This window comes from Myxocyprinus asiaticus, chromosome 45 (assembly GCF_019703515.2).
Source record: "Myxocyprinus asiaticus isolate MX2 ecotype Aquarium Trade chromosome 45, UBuf_Myxa_2, whole genome shotgun sequence".
NCBI classification, from domain to species: Eukaryota; Metazoa; Chordata; class Actinopteri; order Cypriniformes; family Catostomidae; genus Myxocyprinus; species Myxocyprinus asiaticus.
Genome location: NC_059388.1, coordinates 3,257,453 through 3,282,940, shown reverse-complemented (window position 1 = coordinate 3,282,940; position 25,488 = coordinate 3,257,453). Strand labels below are relative to the sequence as shown.

General features: G+C 37.7%; 1 protein-coding gene across 3 annotated transcripts in view; it reads right to left on the bottom strand.

Moving 5' to 3' along the window:
* Positions 1 to 25,488, bottom strand: part of LOC127435325 (TBC1 domain family member 22A-like) — a 239,438-nt gene that overhangs the window by 155,340 nt on the left and 58,610 nt on the right. Inside the window, exons 7-9 of one of the 3 annotated variants that reach the window (XM_051688729.1) lie at positions 24,515 to 24,577; positions 23,822 to 23,887; positions 16,245 to 16,359 (exon numbers count right to left, since the gene is read on the bottom strand). In XM_051688729.1, coding sequence (XP_051544689.1) covers positions 16,245 to 16,359; positions 23,822 to 23,887; positions 24,515 to 24,577 — 244 coding nt within the window. The remainder of the gene's footprint in view (positions 1 to 16,244; positions 16,360 to 23,821; positions 23,888 to 24,514; positions 24,578 to 25,488) is intronic. The other 2 variants (XM_051688731.1, XM_051688730.1) reach the window with 2 other exon arrangements.

The window sequence follows — 25,488 nt, the reverse complement described above, 5'->3', positions numbered from 1 at the left end:
AAATCTGAAGCTTTGTCTCTGACAGCGTACTGCCAGGTAACGGCTTTTCAGCCGGACGCCTTCCAGTGGCCCAAACAGGGCATTAAGTATTTGGTTATATTTGTGTGATTTAGTTAGAGTTCATTTTGACCCTTTAATAAAAAGGTTTTCGAGTGATGTGGGCAGGTGGGCATTATCATTCTGTTAATGCCTGTCTCTCTCTCTCGTGGGGTGAGACCAGAACAAAGGTGTTTTTCTGTTATCCTGTAAGTGTCTTCTTCCAAGACTCAGGACAAAGGTGTTTTAGAAGTGTATCCTGTTAATGACCCTCTGGACAGGGACTCAGGACAAAGATGTGGTATGGTCATCCAGAGAATAGTTTTATACCTTCCTGATGAGGAGATTTCAGTTTGGCGCTTTTTGTTTTAGGGTTATGATTGGCTTCTGACATCGGAGGGGGCCCACACAGTGTGGCTCACCCTCCCTTCTCTGTGTGGAACATTTACACATTTTAAAGCACACAGTTAAAACAATGTCTTTAAAGTTTCATCTATGCATTGTTCATTATCCAAACCTCTTCAAAAATACTCTTGGCATTTTTCTGAAGATATAGAGACCAAACATGATATTAAAAGATTAAATATTATGCATACGTTCATATATACCTTAATAGTTAAAACTGTGTGAACTATTGTGTTAATCAAACAACTGCAGTTTACATAAACGGTTTACTGAATTAACATGGAGTGGATGTGTTGCAGTTGGTGTCCGTGTTAGGAGTAAAACTTTGTGTGTAAAGATTTGTCTTTGTGGCTTCTTTCTTTCAGCTTTTGCCACATGGAAAGTTAATGCGCTTCGAGTGGTCTTTAAGATATTTATGGTCTTTTTCTCAACTCTGGTCTTGAGGCAAACCTAAGGATGGGGGGTTTGAGAGGTCGCTAAGAAACCACTCGTGGACCAATGAGAAGTCTTTTCCAACGTGTTGGACGGTCCCAGGCCTTACTTTCTGAAGTATCTGCTAGTTGTCCGAGCAGTTTATCTGATGGATGTGCTTCGCATTTGTTTGTGTTGGTCCTGACACGATCCAATCAAAATGGATCCACTCTTCTTTGCCTTGACAGTTAGAGAGGGGCTCTGCCATATACTGGCTCCTGGAATGTTATCTGGTCCGACTGTTCACCATAGCTGTCATGACAGCGTAACGCCAGTAAACCCTGTAATCTGGTCGGCACCATAACGCTGGTAAATCCCTGATTGTATCACGCTAAAATCATGTTAACATATAATGTTTATTTTTTGTGTAATAATTTTGAAACTGTGTGTATTTTAACATTTATGGACTGGCCCCGTGCATTAAACTCCTTACTGCAACTGCAATCTTTTCATTTATTTTAAATAAGCAAGGGACGAGTACATGATTGAGCTTAACTTGTATTGAACCTGCAAAATTCCTTTAATAAACTCACATTTTATTTAATATAAGCAAAAAACAAGCCAGAATGGTGAGCTACTTCCCCTAAGAGTAACCCTATAAGTCCAGTAATGAAATGCTGTTCAAAATTTCATTCAAGTGTGTGTAAAAGATAAACAAAAACTAAAGCAGGCTTAACTACTACAAATTAAAACAAAATGTGTTGATCTGCAAAAATTACTCTCAAGTTGGAGAGCTGTGGCTTTTGTGTGTGCTAAGGTCCATGAATCCACTAAAGAACAGAGAAATTTTGTGCATCACTGCAGTAGTCTTGTGTTTCTCGAAACTGCTCAGAAGAGGCATAAACGGCTCCCTGGACGAGTATACGACAATGGTTGTGCCTTAAGAAATGCTACGATGTTTTTATAGCTGCTCAGTGTCCAGAAGTGTGAGTGTGTTACTATAGAAAGGCAGTACAGTGTCTGAAATAGCTTGACGTGACAACATGGACCGGTAAATAAGTATACAATAAACATAACTTCATTCACTGCCACTACTGTATTAGTGTTGTGTGTAAGAGCAGCAGTAGTGGGCGAAAAAGAGGTGAACTTTGTGTGAAATATGATGCAAAATTAGCCCATTAAGATTTAATTTGCTTTTACTAGGAGCGTAAGGGGAATCATTAAACACATGTTAATGGAAAACTCATGAGCCATTAAGAACATGGTCAGACAACAAAATCGCACTTTCAGTTCTTGTAAATTGATACTAAATAATAAATAGAATTGATAACAAATACAATATTCAATAACAGAACAAATAAATTTACACGGGTGACTGCATGGCGTTCCCATAGAATATTTCAAACTCTAAGAAATTATTTCATTAACTGATATAAACTGCACCAAGTCAAGCATGACACAATTCAGTGATGTAAATGAACAAAAAAGTCATTTCTCAGAGCGAGGATCTGTGCAGAAATTCAATTTATAGCTTTTTATAGCAAAGTAATTAAACTAGATCCAAAAATATTCAACAACTGTGATTAGTCAGAGAAAACTAATGACTTTACGACAGGGCAATTTTTCCAAATCATTCTTAGCATTGTACACTCAGAAAAAAAAAAAAAAAATGTATATGTTCAGCTCAAAAAAGTAGACATAGCAGAGCTTATGTTGAAGATGATGCACCTACGATACTAGGTGTCACCACGACATAAACAAGAATATTATAGACGGCCCTTTAACGTCAATGCTATATTATTCATTAAAGTTGTTACATTACTAGTTAACGTTATGCTGCATTATTCGTTATGTTGTGTTATTCTTTATCATTGCATTAGCGCTACATTGTGTTATTTGTCTTTGTTGCACTACAGTTGCTTTGCACTTCATAATCATTGCATTTCATTATTCGGTATTGTTGTCATTGGGTTATTTATATGTTGCATTATTCATTATCGGTACTTTGTGTTATTCACTATCACTGCATTGCATTATTCATTATAGTTAAGCCCACTGCACTCATTTTAACACTCTGTGATTAACATTTGAAATCGAAACAATGGATTCCTATAAAGCTAATTCACAGCTGGAATTATTTATAAAACATTTATAAATGTTTTTTATAAAAAAAAAAATTCTTCGCATGGCAATGAGATGCCCTGACAAATAAAATATGAGCTTTGGATCACGTGTCAGGACCCGTTGCAGTTATCAAAACTAGTGCAATAGATGCCACCAAAGCACAGAATGCTGTTTTGACAAACGACATTAAACACTGAAGGAACTCGAGGACGAAATCCTGAACCAGCAGTGAGGATGTGCATTTTATTTGCATCAAATGCTTTAAAAACTGAAAAAAAAATAAATAAATTTTATATATATATATATATATATATATATATATATATATATATATATATATATATATATACACTGAACAAAAATATAAACGTAACATGCAACAATTTCAAAGATTTTACTGAGTTACAGTTCATTTAAGAAAATCAGTCAATTGAAATAAATTCATTAGGCCCTAATCTAATCGAATCATTGCGTATGGAAAATTTCTGGGATCTTTTATTTCAGCTCATGAAACATGGGACCAACACTTTACATGTTGCGTTTATATTTTTGTTCAGTGTATACACACACGCACACTGATGGCCAAAAGTTTGGAATAATGTACGGACTTTGCTCTTATTGAAAGAAATTGGTACTTTAATTCACTAAAGTGGCATTCAGCTGACCACAATGTATAGTCAGGACATTAATAACGTGAAAAATTACTATTACAATTTGAAAAAAAAAAATTCAGCACTTCTTAAACTACTTCAAAGAGTTCTCATCAAAACATTCTCCACATGCAGCAATGTCAGCTTTGCAGATCCTTGGCATTCTAGCTGTCAGTTTGTCCAGATACTCAGGTGACATTTCACCCCACGCTTCCTGTAGCACTTGCCATAGATATGGCTGTCTTGTCGGGCACTTCTCACGCACCTTACAGTCTAGCTGATCCCACAAAAGCTCAATGGGGTTAAGATCCATAACACTCTTTTCCAATTATCTGTTGTCCAGTGTCTGTGTTTCTTTGCCCACTCGAACCTTTTCTTTTTGTTTTTCTGTTTCAAAAGTGGCTTTTTCTTTGCAATTCTTCCCATAAGACCTGCACCTCTGAGTCTTCTCTTTACTGTTTACAGTACATGAAACTGGTGTTGAGTGGGTAGAATTCAATGAAGCTGTCAGCTGAGGACATGTGAGGTGTCTGTTTCTCAAACTAGAGACTCTGATGTACTTATCCTCTTGTTTAGTTGTACATCTGGCCTTCCACATCTCTTTCTGTCCTTGTTAGAGCCAGTTGTCCTTTGTCTTTGAAGACTGTAGTGTACACCTTTGTATGAAATCTTCAGTTTTTTGGCAATTTCAAGCATTATATAGCCTTCATTCCTCAAAACAATGATTGACTGATGAGTTTCTAGAGAAAGCTGTTTCTTTTTTGCCATTTTTGACCTAATATTGACCTTAAGACATGCCAGTCTATTGCATAATGTGGCAACTCAAAAACAAACACAAAGACAATGTTAAGCTTCATTTAACGAACCAAATAGCTTTCAGCAGTGTTTGATATAATGGCAAGTGATTTTCTAGTACCAAATTAGTAATTTAGCATGATTACTCAAGGATAAGGTGTTGGAGTGATGGCTGCTGGAAATGGGGCCTGTCTAGATTTGATCAAAAATGACTTTTTTCAAATAGTGATGGTGCTGTTTTGTAATGTCCTGACTATACTTTGTGATCAGTTTAGTGAATTGAAGTATCAATTTCCTTTCGAAACAGCAAAATCTGTATATTATTCCAAACTTTTGGCCGACAGTGTGTGTGTGTGTGTGTGTATTTATATATATAACATTTGTGCATTGTGATCATTCCAACATTCCATAATCAAGTTTTCAAAATGGTAAGTTGTGCTTTTTAACACATACTGAGCATGTGTCAGTGGTGATCACTGTTTTTACAGTGCCAACGAATGTCTTTGTGGAAGGAGTTTGTCACTATGGCCAAACGGTGCTTGGCACAGACTATTTTAAATAGCAAACATGCACAAACGCACTATACATTTGCAGTAAAAAAGAAGCAGATTGAGGTGCTTTGCCGTACCGCGATGCAAGGGTGTTCTAAATAGTTGTTGTGCGGTTGCTAGAGTGTTCAGAGTAGTTGCTAGGTAGTTACTTACTGGCCCAAGTCCAAAGAGCTATAATCTACTCACAAGACATGGTATGGATCCCTCCTTCAATATCTTCAATAAGTCTATGGGATTTTTTCAGCTGTTTTATCATCCATTAGGTAAAAATCTTAAGTCTGATTGCTGATAAGTAATAGTACTAATGTGTAGACAGCATTTGTGAGGGACTGGAAGAAGATCTAAGGGTCAACATGTCAAAAGTCTTTATAATGTTTTACATGAGTACTTAGGGTCACTAAAATGCCCAATTCTTGGAACAATGGAACAATGTAAAACGTCTTCTAGTGCAAGACTGCAGAAGAACACTGCAATGGTGTTGCCCACAGTATTAGTTCATCCAATCTAGTGGATCTTAAAAGTAGCGCCAATGAACCACATCTGCCCTCCAGAACTTTACTCTTGGAGAATATATACATGAAGATGATGCAAATTACAACATCTTCCACTAGAATTAATAGTGTGCCACACTACTGCGCATACCATTTCATCACACTCATTCCTGTTAATTATAAAACTCTATGGTTGCCCCATGGGAAGAACAGAGGTGGAGAACAGAGTGGACAGAGAACAAAACCTTCCGAGACAAAGAAGTCAGCTGATTGGATGGCGATTTCAATGAAGAACGGCACTATAGATTAAAAATATCGATAGAATAGACATATGTAGCTTAACGAGCTATGCAAATGGAGCCACCCAGTTAAAAGAGTAGTGAATGAGGATATTTGAAGAGTCTGATGAAGCTCTATGGATTTTATTCACAATAGAAGACATGTTAAAGCTCTGAGAATGTTCACTCAAAAAGACCCACAATAAATAAATAAATAACTAAATAAATAAAAACTCTGGATGTCGGATGTATATTGCACAAAAAAAAAAAAAAGGGAAGTACCTGCCTAAAATCGCAAGCTCTGAATGTCTGTCTTCTATGGAATTTTTGGGAATCAGGGTGAAGATTTGATCAAAAGTAAGAAAAATAAAAGTTGTTTGCAAGTTACTGGGCAGCTACATTGAACGCTTTTGAGAAAGAACCAGCCATTGGATTTGACAATGTTTAAGAAGTTTGTGACATTGAAAGCTCTTCAAGTAAACAAGATATCAACAAACAGAGTGTATAATATGCAACAGATGTGAAATAATTACTATTAACAACCAACAGAAACAGATAGAAGGGGGATTCCATGAAACCTGTCAAGAAATTACATATTTAACACCAATATTGTTTCCTTCTCTTTTACAGTTTTACAGTAAAAATATGCTGTTATATTAGGTGTCTTTAACTACTATTTACTTAAGCATTTGATAAAATGTACTTACTATGTACGTGTCAATGCATTGTACTTACCCGCATTTAATAACATCAGTAGTTACACTATTAACTTTAGCCCTAACCCTAAACCTAACCCTATCCCAACCCTAAACCTTACCCCTACTCCTAAACCTACCTGTACCTGAACAGCAGCAAATGTGAATTGTGTGAGAATTTTGCAAAACAACATGTAGTTACACAACAAATATATTGTATTATACATTAGTATATAGCAAATACAGACACCTAATATAAAGTGGGACCAATTTGTTTATTAAAGACCCTGTTTCCACCTACAGTGCATCCGGAAAGTATTCATAGCGCTTCACTTTTTCCACATTTTGTTATGTTACAGCCTTATTCCAAAATGGATTAAATTCATTATTTTCCTCAAAATTCTACAAACAATACCCCATAATGACAACGTGAAAGTAGTTTGTTTGAAATCTTTGCAAATTTATTAAAAATAAAAAACGAAAAAAAAAAAAAATCACATGTACGTAAGTATTCACAGCCTTTGCTCAATACTTTGTTGAAGCACCTTTGGCACCAATTACAGCCTCAAGTCTTTTTGAGTATGATGCTACAAGCTTGGCACACCTATTTTTGGGCAGTTTCTCCCATTCTTCTTTGCAGGACCTCTCAAGCTCCATCAGGTTGGATGGGGAGCGTCGGTGCACAGCCATTTTCAGATCTCTCCAGAGATGTTCAATCGGGTTCAAGTCTGGGCTCTGGCTGGGCCACTCAAGGACATTCACAGAGTTGTCCTGGAGCCACTCCTTTGCTATCTTGGCTGTGTGCTTGGGGTCGTTGTCTTGTTGGAAGATGAACCTTCGCCCCAGTCTGAGGTCCAGAGCGCTCTGGAGCAGGTTTTCATCAAGGATGTCTCTGTACATTGCTGCATTCATCTTTCCCTCGATCCTGACTAGTCTCCCAGTTCCTGCCGCTGAAAAACATCCCCACAGCATGATGCTGCCACCACCATGCTTCACTGTAGGGATGGTATTGGCCAGGTGATGAGCGGTGCCTGGTTTCCTCCAGACATGACGCTTGCCATTCAGGCCAAAGAGTTCAATCTTTGTTTCTCATGGTCTGAGAGTCCTTCAGGTGCCTTTTGGCAAACTCCAGGTGGGCTGTCATGTGCCTTTTACTGAGGAGTGGCTTCCGTCTGGCCACTCTACCATACAGCCATGATTGGTGGAGTGCTGCAGAGATGGTTGTTCTTCTGGAAGTTTCTCCTCTCTCCACAGAGAAATGCTGGAGCTCTGTCAGAGTGACCATCTGGTTCTTGGTCACCTCCCTGACTAAGGCCCTTCTCCCCCGATCGCTCAGTTTGGCCGGGCGGCCAACTCTAGGAAGAGTCCTGGTGGTTCCAAACTTCTTCCATTCATGGATGATGATTTTCGTTTTTTATCTTTAATAAATCTGCAAAGATTTCAAACAAACTTCTTTCACGTTGTCATTATGGGGTATTGTTTGTAGAATTTTGAGGAAAATAAAAAATGTAATCCATTTTGGAATAAGGCTGTAACATAACAAAATGTGGAAAAAGTGAAGCGCTGTGAATACTTTCCGGATGCACTGTATCACACACACTAAAGAAGGTCCGTGAAGCTCTCATGGTTGTGTATGTATACGCTTTTTTCAATTTTCTGATCGGATGGTTATTTCCTTTTAAAGCAGCTTGTTTAAGCTCTTGTTTTAGGGCAGGGGTTGATTTGCAGGTGAGGGATGGAGTTTCACTGCCGGGATGAATAAAAGACGGATTAGCATTTACACCTCAAATGTGATGTGGACACAAGCATTTTTTACTATATTCATATCTGGTTTCTGTGATCCGATCACAAAACATTTTAGAACCCGTTTAGACCTGTATTTAGGGCTGACCATATGTGATTGGATCACCCGAAACTCATCTTAATACCAGGTGGAAACGGGGTCAATATCAGTGAAAATGAAATGCAGTACCATTGGAGTGATCCATGATGCATATTATGATGCATAAATACTTTACAATTAAAATAATACTGTGCAAGTCAGAAGTTTACATACACTTAGGTTTAAGTCATTAAAACTCATTTTTTACCAACTCCACATATTTAATATTAGCAAACTATAGTTTTTGCAAGTCGTTTAGGACATCTACTTTGTGCATGACATGAGTAATTTTTTCCAACAATTGTTTACAGACAGATTGTTTCACTTTTAATTGACTATATCACAATTCCAGTGGGTCAGAAGTTTACATACACTAAGTTAACTGTGCCTTTAAGTAGCTTGGAAAATTCCAGAAAATGATGTCAAGCCTTGAGGCAATTAGCCAATTAGCTTCTGATAGGCTAATTGGCTAATTGGAGTATACTGGAGGTGTATTTGAGGATGTATTTTAAGGCCTAACTTCAAACTAAGTGCCTCTTTGCTTTGCATAATGGGAAAATCCAAAAGAAATCAGCATCCTTGGGAGCAATTCCCAAATGCCTGATGGTACCACATTCATCTGTACAAACAATAGGATGCAAGTATAAACCACGCAGCCATCATACCACTCAGGAAGGAGATGAATTCTGTCTCCTAGAAATTAACGTAGTTTGGTGCGAAAACTGCAAATCAATCCCAGAACAACAGCAAAGGGCCTTGTGAAGATGCTGGAGGAAACAGGTAGACGAGTATCCATATCCACAGTAAAAATGAGTCCTATATCGACATAACCTGAAAGGCTGCTCAGCAAGGAAGAACACCATGCTCCAAAACCACCATAAAAAAGCCAGACTACAGTTTGTAAGTGCACATGGGACAAAGATCGTACTTTTTGGAGAAATGTCACCTGGTCTGATGAAACAAATATTGAACAGTTTGGCCATAATTACCATCGTTATGTTTGGAGGAAAAAGGATTAGGCTTGCAAGCCGAAGAACACCATCCGAACCGTAAAGCATGGGGGTGGCAGCATCATGTTGTGGGGGTGCTTTGCTGCAGGAGGGACTGGTGCACTTCACAAAATAGATGGCATCATGAGGAAAGAAAATTCTGTTGATATATTAAAGCAAAATCTCAAGACATCAGACAAGAAGTTAAAGGTCGGTCGCAAATGGGTCTGCCAAATGGACAATGACCGCAAGCATACATACAAAGTTTTAGCAAAATGGCTTAAGGACAACAAAGTCAAGGTATTAGAGTGGCCATCACAAAGCCATGACCTCAATCCGATAGAACATTTGTGGGCAGAACTGAAAAAGCTTGTGCGAGCAAGGAGGCCTACAAACCTGACTCATTTACACCAGTTCTGTCTGGAGGAATGGGCCAAAATTCCAGCAACTTATTGTGAGAAGCTTGTGGAAGGCTTCCCAAAATGTTTGACCCAAATTAAACAATTTAAAGGCAATGCTACCAAATACTAACACTAAAGTGTATGTAAACTTCTGACCCACTGGGAATGTGATGAAATAAAAGCTGAAATAAATCATTCTCTCTACTATTATTCTGACATTTCACATTCTTAAAATAAAGTAGTGATTCTAACTGACCTAAGACAGGGAATGTTTTCTACAACTAAATGTCAGGAATTGTGAAAAACTGAGTGTTGTATGTTAAAAATCTTACTAACCCTAAAAATAGGCTTAATTTTCTAAGTGAAAAATATTCACTTTTTGTTTGTTTCTTCTGATTTTGGAGTAAAATAGGACCAGGACATTTTCTTGACAAGTTCTCTTGACATGAATCACCTAGTAATTCAGTCTTCATTTTCCTAAAATTTCATCAGTGTTGTTTATGCAACTGTTTGCCTAGACTGTTACATCAATTTGAAAGAGCTACTACTTTATTACGCTCTATTACTGTGTTATCATATATTTTCAATTAACCAACCCTTTAACATCACATAAAAACCAAATAAAATGTTATTGGTCATTTTAAATGTTGGATAGATGGTCTCTTTCAATCTAAGTGGACAGTGCTAAGTATAAGCGGCAACGTGGACAAGACTTTGTGCCAAGAGTCACATGCCTGGCTCTGCGAGAGTACTCTGATATCAATTAAATATATAAAAAAACTTTCAGGAGTTTCCTGTAGAATAGTTTGACTACCATAAACAGGGTTCCCTGCAGTCTTGCTAAGAGGAAAAATCAACTGCATTAAATTTAACTTGAGTTGTTTTATTCCACCAGGCCTTGGTCCTCTAAATACTCACAGAACAGATGAGCAATTTCATTTGTTGAGGGGTGAATGCTATTCAAATATATTTTGAAGGCTCTTGGAACAAGGGCAGAAATGCACTATTATGATTTTCCCTGTCTCCTCATGCATTTTTTTATAAAAACAGAAAATTGTCTTTAATAATTCAATACCCTGACAGCAATGCACACACAACCAACAGACTAACTGGTCCCTAATTTAACCCTGTCAGGTTACATTTTTTAAAGCAGGATTCAAGAGCAATCTGATCTGTGGCTTAAATAAATAACAATTCTCCTAAAGGGAAATCATAGGCATCTCTTTCATTCTCTACCACACTAACTAAATAAGAGCTTCTTCTTCATAAATGTCAGCCTACATTTAGCAACAAACTCACTATTGCTTGTACAAAGACTGCAAGGGCTATGAAGAAAGTAACTGAATAAGTTACTAATAGAGCTGTTAAGCTTGCAGTCCTAAAACTTGGAAGATAATCAGTATTTTTTTGAGCCATTGGTGCCCTCAGAAATTTCCAATGGGGATTTAGAAAAGTGTTTTTTGTGTTATGAGTAGAATAAGGTCTGTGGTTAACATTATTTGAAGAGACTTTTATGTTCTGATCTATAACATAAGTTACACACAGTGATACCTCAAAAGGTGGTATTTTGAAGCCATTGGGTGCTTTAAAAAGGTAAGTTGTTAACAAGTTGCCAAATAAGGACTACAATTACCACAAGAATGTGAGGAATCGGACATCTACTGCATTGCTTGTATTCAGTCCTTGTACTATTTTTTTTTTTATTGATGCCGTTTACACATGCATCAGTTCACTAGTTTGAATCCCAGGGTGTGCTGAGTGACTCCAGCCAGGTCTCCTAAGCAACCAAATTGGCCCGGTTGCTAGGGAGGGTAGAGTAACCTCCTCGTGGTCGCTATAATGTGGTTCGTTCTCGGTGGGGCGCGTTGTAAGTTGAGCGTGGTTGCCTCCACACGCGCTATATCTCCGTGGCAACGCGCTCAACAAGCCACTGGGATTCGTCCTCCGCCACCCGGACTGAGGCGAATCACTACGTGACCACAAGGACTTAAAAAGCACATTGGGAATTGGGCATTCTAAATTGGGAGAAAAAAATAAAAAAATAAATATATATATATATATATATATATATATATGTACACTATATTGCCAAAAGTATTCGCTCACCCATCCAAATAATTGAATTCAGGTGTTCCAATCACTTCCATGGCCACAGGTGTATAAAATGAAGCACCTAGGCATGCAGACTGCTTCTACAAACATTTGTGAAAGAATGGGCGGCTCTCAGGAGCTCAGTGAATTCCAGCGTGGTACTGTGATAGGATGCCACCTGTGCAACAAGTCCAGTCGTGAAATTTCTAAATATTCCACAGTCAACTGTCAGTGGTATTATAACAAAGTGGAAGCGATTGGGAATGACAGCAACTCAGCCACGAAGTGGTAGGCCACGTAAAATGACAGAGCGGGGTCAGCGGATGCTGAGGCGCATAGTGCGCAGAGGTCGCCAACTTTCTGCAGAGTCAATTGTTACAGACCTCCAAAGTTCATGTGGCCTTCAGATTAGCTCAAGAACAGTGCGTAGAGAGCTTCATGGAATGGGTTTCCATGGCCGAGCAGCTGCATCCAAGCCATACATCACCAAGTGCAATGCAAAGCGTTGGATGCAGTGGTGTAAAGCACGCCGCCACTGGACTCTAGAGCAGTGGAGACGTGTTCTCTGGAGTGACGAATCACGCTTCTCCATCTGGCAATCTGATGGACGAGTCTGGGTTTGGCGGTTGCCAGGAGAACGGTACTTGTCTGACTGCATTGTGCCAACTGTGAAGTTTGGTGGAGGGGGGTTTATGGTGTGGGGTTGTTTTTTCAGGAGCTGGGCTTGGCCCCTTAGTTCCAGTCAAAGGAACTCTGAATGCTTCAGCATACCAAGAGATTTTGGACAATTCCATGCTCCCAACTTTGTGGGAACAGTTCGGGGATGGCCCCTTCCTGTTCCAACATGACTGCGCACCAGTGCACAAAGCAAGGTCCATAAAGACATGGATGAGCGAGTTTGGTGTGGAAGAACTTGACTGGCCTGCACAGAGTCCTGACCTCAACCCGATAGAGCACCTTTGGGATGAATTAGAGCGAAGACTGCGAGCCAGGCCTTCTCGTCCAACATCAGTGTCTGACCTCACAAATGCGCTTCTGGAAGAATGGTCAAAAATTCCCATAAACACACTCCTAAACCTTGTGGAAAGCCTTCCCAGAAGAGTTGAAGCTGTTATAGCTGCAAAGGGTGGGCCGACGTCATATTAAACCCTATGGATTAAGAATGGGATTTCACTTAAGTTCATATGCGTCTAAAGGCAGATGAGCGAATACTTTTGGCAATATAGTGTATATATATATATATATATATATATATATATATATATATATATATATATATATATACACACATATATATATACGTATATGTATATGTACATGTATATATATATATATATATATATATATATATATATATATATATATATATATTAATGTCGACAGTTTGCCAGTAGTTTGCTAAAAAAATGTTTTTTAGGTAATGTGTTTTTTTTGGTGGCATGTTATGTCTAGTGGAGACCATTAGGGACCAATACAAAAAAGTATTTCCTAATAAAATATGGCCAAAATACTAAACTTGTAATAGTATTTGTAGTGGGCACCAATATAATTTCTATTGTTTTTTTATTCAGCAGGGGAAAAATGAAGAAAATAGAAAACACATCCAATAAATCAATTTTAAAAATATCTGATTAATCAGTCTTTTCAACCCCCTTAGTTTATCCAGTAACATTCGACCTCAGTGCATACACTGTTACATACAGCGCTGTTGCGGTCCCAGAACAAAAGTCACCATGTACAGTGCTGGCAAAAGCTACTGTCCACCTCTTAACCAATCGGACTGCAAAATACAACCCAAAATGCTACCGTAACCAATCATAAAATTATAAACGAGGCCCCATTTTAGTGTATAGGTGTTACTGGACTTTGATAAGTTTGATAACCTCTGAGAAGATTTTCAAAGATGTCTAAAACATAATGTGTTATGATTACAGTCAGAATTAACATGTTAACACATGCAATTCATTTAAAAAGTTTAACGCATTAATTTTTCTTAATCATGATTAACACATTTACTATTAATACAGAATAAACCAGCATAAACACTTGTTGAAAGGGTGAAACCTTTGTAATGTGTCTGCCCGGAGTCACTTCACAACACATACACACACACAACAGCGCTTCCATGTCAGTTATCCAATGATGGAGAAAGGATGTCTTAACGCTATTTGATGTACAAAACAAGCCCAGATGGGACTTGTGTTAGAAATCAAGTATTTTAATTACCACAGAAGCATGCCAAGTCTTAACTATCACCAAAACGCAGAATAAGAAATTTTTGTCTGCAAGTGCGTTTCATGTGGAGTTCAAAGCGGCGATTGATGCTGGCATTGCTGCCCTGACGCGAATCGTGAACGTGGCTTCACAATTGCTGTAGGAAAGCAGATTGCCACAGTCTTACGGCAGATTAATATTGTGAAGGATGAGAGTTTAAGAGATTTAATGCCCATTGCAATGAAAATGCAACCTACTGTATGGGGAGACTAGTTCTTTCAATGAGTAAGCCTCCCACTAAGACTTTGGGAAACATTTAATGTTACTTGAATTCGTGCTATTTTAGTGCATTTCTATTTTTATACTGTGGAAGGCTTTGTTTGGAAAATGTTAATGCATTGTGTACAATATGTAAGAATATATATTATATATATATATATATATATATATATATATATATATATATATATATATATATATATATATATATATATTTTTTTTTTTTTTTTTAGATGGAAATAAATGCATTTTGACAGGAAAAGAAGCACTAATTATGATGAGTCACTTCTGTCAATATGAGCACTTGAATATCAGGGTACATGTGCCCATTCAGAGTTACTCTGATTCAGAGTATTGCAGCACTAATACAGATACAGTATTTCAAACAAGTAAGGATTATTTGGAGTGTAATATGTGCGTTATTGACGGATCAAGGTCTCTCGTCAGAGTGAAATCTTGATGTTTTGCTGCTGGTTGCCCCCAGCAGTCAGCACTTAGCACAAATAGCACACTTTGAATGAGTGTCTGTCACACATCGAACCGTGCCATATTAGGCCAGATGGAATTGTGGGTAATAAATGACTGAGAGTTTAAGAAGGCATTCAGGTACACTCTCCAAAATCTCTCTGGCACAGTGAGGAGAAAGAGCGAGATCTCCAAAACATCTTTAGATGAGAGAACGCCTCTTTAGATGAGAGAACGCCTCTTTATCTTTTGAGATGCTTGTTGCCTTCTGGCAAATACAGGCATGCACACATAGAAAACAGAGTGCACCTTTTTGCCAAAAAGAAATTATGCATCTCATTTCTCGATAAAAGCCAGAAAATATATTGGATGGAAGAAAACGAGATGGAAAACAGAGGAACAAATACTGCATCAAAACCATCGGGCAACATCACAATTCAATGCTAACCCGCAAAACATATACTTATGAAAGTATGTGAATGTAAAAGCTTCTAGAACACATAATCTGTTGGTGAGAGGTGCTATAGCAGGAATTGGCAAAAACTTCAGGTGTCATTTCAGAGCAACAGTTTAAAGTTATATATACTGGCCTAAAAAGTAAAAATGCAGTGAGTACGCCAACACCGAAACTGAGAAAAATAGCTTTAAAGTTTTCGATTGTCCAGCCAAATATTTAATAGCACATTTTCTCTGAACCGAACATAGTTGAGCCAGATCTCTCATGAGAGATCATAGTCAAAGACAGGTATTTTAAACTGAGGTCCGAGGACCACCAGGGGGCTGCAGGGGGTGGTAGGGGGGCCCTGGAAAGTTTGAGGGATAACAAAGTAAAATGTATTATTTTATTCTAATGACAGCTTTAGTTTTTAGCAGTAAAGCAATGTGCACACTAGGGCTGGGTATTGCCTGGCACCTCATGATACGATACGTATTGCAATACAAATGTCACAATTCGATATATTGTGATTAGGGGTGTAAACATATATTGTATCGTATTATATCATACAATACGATGCTCACTATACAATACCATATGTAACGTACAATACATAAACAAACACATTATAGTGTAATTAAAACCAAGCAGCACAATATTGAGAGCTGCGAAACAGTCTCCTCCCCAGAAAGGCAGCGCTGAGAGCTTACAGGAAAACAGAGCAACACACTTACAGTACATAGGCAAGAAGATCGATGGCAAACCCCAAGTAGATTTTACTGTAGCAGTACAGCTTGTCGAATTTGCCAAACATGTCATTTTATTTACACCAACATCACCGCACAAATCAGTGGATTTGTGAGGCAGAAACGGCAGCAGTAAGTTTAGCAGCCACCTTTCCCAGCCGACACTGAAGCCGCGTACACACATGCAGCGACTTCCAGCGACAAAGCGACCTCATCTCATTCATTGTCAAGGAGAGTCTGCCAGTGTCCTGAACATAACTATTGGAATTTATACATCTGGTATAGTAAAAACGTTATTGACTCACCAATATACTCAAAAATGTAAACAACGAAGAAGGGTGTGACAAGGTCATTGATGCCCTGGACATAACCGCTGGCCGGATGCCTAATCGCCCAGATGAACAGAATCCGTTCAAAGATCTACAAGCAAAAAAAAGCAAAATATCAGACCATATATCTTCACCATTAATATTTAAGCAACATATATTGATCTACCATACAGTATAACATATAAAGTGTTACTGTTAGTATTATGAGCATTCAAGGTCACACTCAAAGTATTTTAATTAAGATGCAGTGGGATCAGCCACCCCCAGCTAGCAATCATTTAAGAAATCAATTAAGCCTTCTGAACTTTTTAATCATTAACATCACAACATTAAATAGCGCAGACAGCAAGGTGAGAAATTACAAGTAGCTGTGTACATGTTCATTTTGAGAGGGCGCTCTCTACTTAAATTTGGTGACCATGATTTGACCTAGCAGAACATGTTCCTAGATCAACATTCTTGTTGGTCATTCCTAATAACCAATCAACTTTTAGGCTGTAAGATCCAGAATTCCTTTAGAACCCCCTAAATATTCTACAGTCAGTTAACTTTAGGATAGGGTTAGGGTCAAGGTTGGGTTTAGGCCTGGATGGGATTTCAACAAAATTCCTATCAATCAGTCAGGTTTAGGGTCAGCTTTAGGATTAAGGATTAAGATTTAGGGTTGGGTTAGAAATAGGTTTAGGTTTAAGGCTGGGGTTGGGATATCAACAACATTCCAATCAATCAGAATTAGGTTTTGGTTTAGGATTAGGCTTATGGTCAGGTTTGGGTTAGGGTTAGGGATGGGGTTAGGATTTTAGCAACATTCCTCCCAACTAATCAGATTTTAGGGTTAGGCTTAGGGCTGGGCTAAGGGGCTTTAACAACATTCTTATTAACCAATCATTTCCATCTGAATTTAGGGGTAGGTTAGGTTTCAAGTTGGGGTTAGTGCTAGCGTTAGGCTCTATAACAAAATTATTATGATTTTTCAATAATTATCAACAAATGATTTCCCTCTGAATTTGGGGTAGGTTGGATAGGTTTAGGGCTAGAAATAGGCTTAGAGTTGGGGTAAGGGGCTCCAACAGCAAAATTCTTATCAACCTATCATTCCTTTTTGAGTTTAAGCAGATGAGTTTAGGTAGTTGCTAGTTATGTTGTTCCAGGACCAAAAAAAAAAAAAAATAAAAAGAAAGAAAGAAAGAAACGCCCTATTAGGCAAAAAAAAAAAAAAAAAAAAAACTTCAATATTTTTTAACTTCAGATGTTGTTTATATGTTGATCTTGTTTGACACTGTAAATCAAGGACTTTTGCGTGACTTTGGTTTTCCTTTCTTCAGAGGCAACAACACTATCTTAATTCAAAGTGATGGTGACATGGGTTTTCATGATTCACCTTGCTGTCAGCTCATTGGAATTAAAGGCAGCTTGAAGTCTGACTTAAATCAAGAGGGGAAATGGAAGTCTCCTTCTTCATCTTTCCGTCTGTTTATGACGCTGACATCTCCCACACTCATTTCAGGCAGTCATGTAACTGTCATCCCCCAAATAAACTCATCTCTCACATTGAGCCCTAAATAATAAATGTGTAGAAGGCGGCTTGTGCTAATTTTTCATGATTCTGTCGATTAAATGGCACGTCTTCCTCATCTGCGTTATTTTCTATGATAAAAGCTCCATTTATCAAAACTCTAGACTGGTAATGTGAGTACCTCCACATTTTTTACATCTCCTTTGCCTCTATTCTGTCTCGAACCCTCCCATCTCCTCTCCTCTTTGGGAGGAAGCCATGACCAGTTCTTTCGCTCTTCTTCAGAAGCCCATTAGAAAGTGGAAATTAGAAACTAAACCAGGCAGCAGAAATCAATGAGCAAGTTGGAGTGCATTGAAGTGCCGGGAGTGAATACATTATCCATTTATTTGGTTAGGAGGCATCTAGAGTGGAGCCCTCCTACGTACAAGTCTGGTTTTCTTAACCCCAAAAATGGTTTTTGATGCGATGCTTTTAAATGTGAAATAATTTTTAGAAGCATGGGGAAAGGAGTGGAAGGAATCCAGCTAAGGGCAATGATGCATTGACAGATCTATTTTTATAAAAGTAATTAATGTTTGAAAAGTCAATTGGACTACACTTAATGAGGTGTATAAGGCGGGCTACTTTGGATCTGGATTCGGGTTACTCTGGTGGAATGCCTACAAACACATACTTGCTCACCATGTTGAAAGCTCGTCGCCCCACTGAAGCAGAGAACACTTGAAAGATCATGACCTTCAAACCTTTCTACACTACAATGTTTCGATGTCAGCCAATCATAGGACTGCATTCATATCATCAATTACATTTTGATGTAGGAAGCATGGACTCTTTTTGTTCTCACAAACATCTACAATGGTTTATTTTTCATTAAACATTTTAACATGCTTAGGGGAACACCATTTAAATCAATGCTTTGAATGTGCTAAAACAAAAACAAAAAACACAGCTTCTCCATTGCTAAAACAAAGTGGATAACCACAGTCTGCTGGCAGATTAATATTGTGGAGGATGAGAGTTTAACTCAACTCAACTCAACTCATCTTTATTTATATAGCAGTTTTTAAATGTTTACATTATCCAAAGTGCTTCCCAATTTTTGTGGAACAACAATAAAAAGAAAACAACAGAACATCAGAGACATACTTTCACAACACACTTGAAAATGTATTCACTCACTTAAAAATGAATTCATTACTCAGACTTAAAAGCTAATAAAAAAAGATAAAACTTAGGACCGGATGTGAATAGGGAGATCATTCCATAACTTGGGGGCAACCACAGAAAAGGCTCGATCACCTTTAGATTTCTGTCTAAATCTTGGAATTGCTAACAGCATTTGGTTGCACGATCTCAATAGCCTAGAGGAATTATAGGGCCTAAGAAGATCATTGATGAACTGTGGAGACTGGCCATGTAGTGCTTTAAAAACAAACAATTCAATTTTATAGTCGACTCTGTACTTAACTGGCAACCAGTGAAGGGAAGACAAGACAGGAGTAATATGTTCCCTTTTCCTGGTGCCAGTCAGTAACCTGGCTGCCGCATTCTGCACAAGTTGTAGATGGGATAACCGCTTATGACCAATTCCCGAGTAGAGGCAATTACAGTAGTCGAGGCGGGATGAAATAAAAGCATTAATTATCACCTCCAGATCTTTAAATCCAAGAAAAGACTTTATTTTATAAATAACTCTAAGCTGCATTTAACTATATTATTTATCTGCTTATTAAAAGTAAGAGCTGAATCTAGTATTACACTAAGATTGCTCACATTGTCCTTTACACTAATCGCTAGTGGTGCAAGTGTGCAAGTGTATGGGCTAATGCCTCTTTAGATTTAGATGGGCCAAAAATAACAACTTCTGATTTATTGTCGTTTAACTGAAGAAAGTTATTAGATAGCCAACTCATAACATCCTTCAAACAATTCATGAGCAACGTTAGCGATTGACTGTCTCCCATTTTTGGTGGGAAGTAAAGCTGTGTCGTCGGCATACAAGTGGTAAGAAATTCCATGTTGGCAGCAGATAGATCCTAGAAGGTGCACATATAATGATAATAATAAGGGGCCCAGTACAGAGCCTTGAGGAAGACCATATTTTAAAGGAGCTGAAGATGATGCTGAATGTCCAATTTTAACAGAAAATGTTCTAATAAGACTTAAACCATTTTAGCGCAGTTCCCTGAATGCCAACCTCACACTTCAACCAATTCAAGAGTATAGCATGGTCAATAGTTTCGAAGGCAGCGCTAAGGTCTAACTTATTTAAAATAGCAGAGAGACCTGAGTCGACGGCTAATAAAATATAATTAGAAACTTTCAAAAGAGCAGACTCTGTGCTGTAATATCATTCTCTACTAAAAATGAAGAAAGCTGAGACAAAACAACTTTCTCTAAAACCTTCGAATAATAGGGTAATTTAGAAATAGGACGATAATTATTTAAAATAGCGGAATCAAGATTTGTTTGTTTTTTTAATAAGAGGCTGAACCACTGCCTGCTTAAGACAGACAGGAACAATACCATTCAATAAAGAACTGCTTATCATAGATTGCACACCAAGCCCCACGATATCAAACAAATCCATCAACATACATGGGGGGATAGGATCAGATGGGGAAGTTGAAGGATTTACTTGCTCTATTACGGTAGCTAGAGATGAGTTATTGGCTCAAATTGGGGAAAAACAGCGGAGACAGAGCAATACCATACCGAGTTTTGTGTAGATGCAGTCTGTGATCTAATAAGCTCAATCTTATGTAAGAAAACATTTAGGAAGTCTTCACAAATTTCAGGAGTCAATAAAGGATGTACTTGATGGTTGTAGCAATTTGCTTACAGTACTAAATAAAATTGTAGGGTTGTGAGTGTTTCTTTGAATTACATCTGAATAGTATATTTCCCTAGAAGTTTTGACTGTGAGCTGATAGCTAGAAAGAGATTCTCTCAACATCTTTAGGGAGATCTGAAGCTTGTCCTTTTCCCATTTTCGCTCCACTTTTCTGCAGGCCTGTCTAAGGGCATGGATGTTTTCATTGATCCAAGGCCGTGGTTGAGACCTGGAGCTTCTAGGCCTGGGTGGAGCAATATCATCCATGATTTCGAGGCATAGAGTGTAAGAGGTTTAATGCCCATTGAAATGAAAATGCAAGCTATGTGGGAACTAGTTCTTTCAGTTAGTCAAACTCCCACTTAAGACTTTGGGAAACATTTAATGTTACTTGAATTGGTGCTATTTTAGTGCATTTCTATCTTTATACTGTGGAAGGCTTTGTATGGAAAATGTTAATAAAGCACTATATTGTTACATAATATTTTGTTTTCTTTCCTACGAAGGAAAAAAATGAATGTTGACAGGAAAGTAAGTATATATATATAAATTTCAGCACTTTCAAAATCTGCTATTAATCACGATTAACTACGAAGAAAATGTATCATGATTAAAGATTTTTAAAAGACTGACAGCACTAGTCAACACAAACTTTTTCCCAAACTACACAAACTATTTTACCCAATATTTGTGAGTGTGCTATGTATTTTTATGCTTATTAGAGGATCACATCATTAGCCGAGGAACATGCTAACAACAAACTCCTGATCTAAAATATAAAACTGGATTGTTGATGATGTCATTACATTGGAGCCACATTGAGTGTGCTTACTGGATTAAAAGGAAATCATCTCAGTTTAAAGAGTAGACATAATAGTTACTGATTTTATATCTGAATTCTATATGTACAGCCTTACAATGCAAACATGATGCATGCAATAGTTTATTCATTCTGCTTCGTGAATTATAAAGTGAATTATTTATATATTTATCAGACTGTAGCTCTAACTCACTTACGTGGCAAGCAGATCAGCTGAATGTAAACAGTTTCACTGAAACTGAGGTAAGATACAAACAAACATTTTCAGACGCATGTATTGCAAACATCAAAGTGTAATTTTACAATAATTTTTTTTTTTCATCAAATAGTGAAGCAACCCACTGAGGCTGGTCAGGCATTTGACTCCACCTACACAGAGCCCATGGTGACCATGCCCCCCACACAGGTAAAATGTGTATGCATACTGTAGTTTATTAGCAAAAGCCCCATTGACACAGACCAAATCAGAAGACATCTCGCGTGCTTGTTACTGTTTACAAAAAACGCTCTGCGACGGCACTTCCGGTTCTTTTGGCACCCAAGAAAAGAACTGCTTTCAATTGGCGCTTTACTTTAATTGTGATGAATGTCAAAAAAGTGCTGTTTGTGGGGTTAAAACACCCCATTTACAAAAGATTATGAAAGATTTGGGCTTCTTTAAATTTCCATCAGCGGTTCAGGACAAACTCAGGATTTGACAAATTATGATATTTCACGAATAACAATCCTTTCTGTCTCATCTGCTCCATTAAGACCCATTTGCCCTGCAGCTGCAGATGGTGGATTTGACCTTTTCACGGAGAAATTGCTGTGAATTCTGATCACAAATGGCTGTTTTTAATTTCCAAAGTGCAGGTGCTGTGACTGAAATGAGGCCAAATATGATCTGACAATGATCGGGAGGAACGGGACCCCATCTCCACCACTGCAGTGTGTAATAAAAATAACAGATATTTTAAATTAGCCTTTTTATTAAATTAGTATTTATTTTAGTGCTGTCAGTCGATTAAAACTTGACATTTTGAAACTATATATTTTTCTTTTCCTGTCAAAATGCATTATTTCCATCTTAGGAAAGAAAACAAAACAATTTGTAACAATATAATGCTTTATTAACATTTTCAAAACAAGGCTTTCCACAGTATAAAGATAGAAATACACTAAAATAGCACCAATTCAAGTATCATTAAATGTTTCCCAAAGTCTAGTGGGAGTTTGACTAATTGAAAGAATTAGTATCCCCATAGGTTGCATTTTTATTGCTATGGGCATTAAATCTCTTTTAAAACTCTCACCCTCCACAATATTAATCTGCCGGTAAACTGTGGCTATCCACTTTGTTACAGCAACCATGAAGACACGAAGTCAAGCGCAGCTTTGAACTCCACTTAAAATGCGCTTGCAGACAAAAACGTCTCATTCTGCATTTGGTGACTGTTAAGACTTGACGTGCTTCTGTGGTAATTAAAATGTGCCGTACATATGCTGAAAAATACTTGATTTCTTTCACAAGTCCCATCTGGGCTTGTTTTGTACATCAAATAGCAAATAGCTCCATCATTTTATCACTGACAGGAAAGCGCTGCTGTGTGTGTGTTGTGAAGTGTACATCAGTGTAATGACTCCGGGCTGACACATTGCAAACATTCTGCCCATCCAACAAGTGCTTATGATGGTTTATTCTGTATTAACGGTAAATGTGTTAATCGCGATTAAGAACAATTTTACATTTGAAATCAATTGCATTCTGACAGCTCTACTTTATTTTAAATGCAGTAAGTAACTTGTTCAATCAAAACCAGCTGTTACAAATATTTAATAAAATATTTGAAGTTAAATATTATTTACTGTATGTGGACCAGTAATTTAAGACTCATATTGCTTGTCTGATGGTAGTAGGGCTCTCACTATCAATTATCTGTGTAATCGAGTAATTGGAAAAATTATGAAATAACTCAAGATTGCAGAAAGCTACAGCACAGAGCATCTGTGTTTCATGAATAACGAGGTGAACTTGAGGTGGTCCATTCCTCACACAAAGGTCTTGTACGTCTTTAGAAAACTTTGAATATATAACGCAGGAGTCGTATGGACCAATTTTATGGTGCTTTTATGGAGCTTGCCAGCCCCAGCCCCCATTGATCTTCACTATAGAAAAGAGTGGCTAGGATATTCTTTAAAAGTTCACTTTTGTGTTCCATGTAGGAAAGTCATATGGGTTTGGACGGACATGAGGTTGAGTAAATTATGACAGAATTTTCATTTATGGGTGAACTATACCAAGGTGTTTTCTTGGCTGGGTGTGAGTTTGTGAGGGTGCTTTGTGTGTGACACTGCAGAATGCATCAAGCTGAGTGAAGTGGGCGGTGCGAACATCTCACCTCTTGCACAGAAGCTTGTTGAAAGAGAGGTATAAGAGGATTAGTTCTCGGAATGTCAATGTGAATCTGCAGGGAAGAGACACAAAGAGAGGTGCACAAGCAGGTTAGGACAGATCAGAATGGCAAGAGAGCTTGAAGAGAGTCTGGCCGTTTGAGGCCGTTAGAGTAGGAACTAACCGACTGAATTCTACTTCCCGAGTACCTTAAGGAATAGTTCACCCAACAACTGAAATTCTGTCATCGTTCTAACCCTTATGTTGTTCCAAACCCATATGATATTCTTTCTTCCATAGAACACAAAATGTTTAAGAATGTGCAGGTTGTTTTTTTTTTGTTTTTTTTGCATTTACAAATAATGGGGGCTTTTGTTAGTCGATGCAACTACTTCTGACTACTAAAAGACCTCTGAAGTATTTGATAGTTTTGTGTTTCTCCTTTAATGGTCCACAGAAGAACACAAAAAGATCATAGGGGTTTGGAAAGACATGAGGGAGATAAATAACAAAATTGAAATTTTTGGTTGAACTATTCTTTAACACACATTTTCCAACAAACACTTGTGGCCCAAGACTCAGCTGGCTGATAGGACAGACAGTTTGACTGACAGGCAGACAGACAGATGATTGAGTGACAAGCTGTTGGGTGACAGGTAGACAGAGGCGTGACCGACAGGCGGTTCATCTGTCCTCTTACCTCTGTTACCTTGGGCTGAAGAACTAAACTTTCCGGACTCATTCGGGGAATATCTATGTGAATCTGATGGTTTGGAAAAAAAGAACACACATACAACATGTACAGTATATACACAAAATATGGATTTCAAGAACACACACACACACACACACACACACACACGCACTCGTGCACACAGAGTCATGAGAATGAGATTGGACAAATAACACACAAACACATACACACACATTATACATTACACACTAGATTTTCACACATTATTACACTTGTACATGATTAAGTGACAATAAAAGATATTTGATTTGATTTTAAATCAACAAATAACAAAGAAATTATATTTTGTTTAAAGAAAATTAAGCCTTTTTTCATGTCCATTAAGCACATTTTGCACCCAATTCTCTGTAACATTTTAGTTTCCTGTGTTTGTAATTCTCATTATTTTCAGTGATTCTCAAACTGCAGTACGATGATGAAAATCATCCTGTCCGTACACAATGATTCATTTCAAAATTAAAGCATAAATTAAAGGCAGTACAACAAATACTGCAATTAATACTACAGGTGCATCTCAATAAATTAGAATGTCGTGGAAAAGTTCATTTATTTCAGTAATTCAACTCAAATTGTGAAACTCGTGTATTAAATAAATTCAATGCACACAGACTGAAGTAGTTTAAGTCTTTGGTTCTTTTAATTGTGATGATTTTGGCTCACAATTAACAAAAACCCACCAATTCACTATCTCAAAAAATTAGAATACATCATAAGGCCAATAAAAAAAACATTTTTAGTGGATTGTTGGCCTTCTGGAAAGTATGTTCATTTACTGTATATGTACTCAATACTTGGTAGGGGCTCCTTTTGCTTTAATTACTGCCTCAATTCGGCGTGGCATGGAGGTGATCAGTTTGTGGCACTGCTGAGGTGGTATGGAAGCCCAGGTTTCTTTGACAGTGGCCTTCAGCTCATCTGCA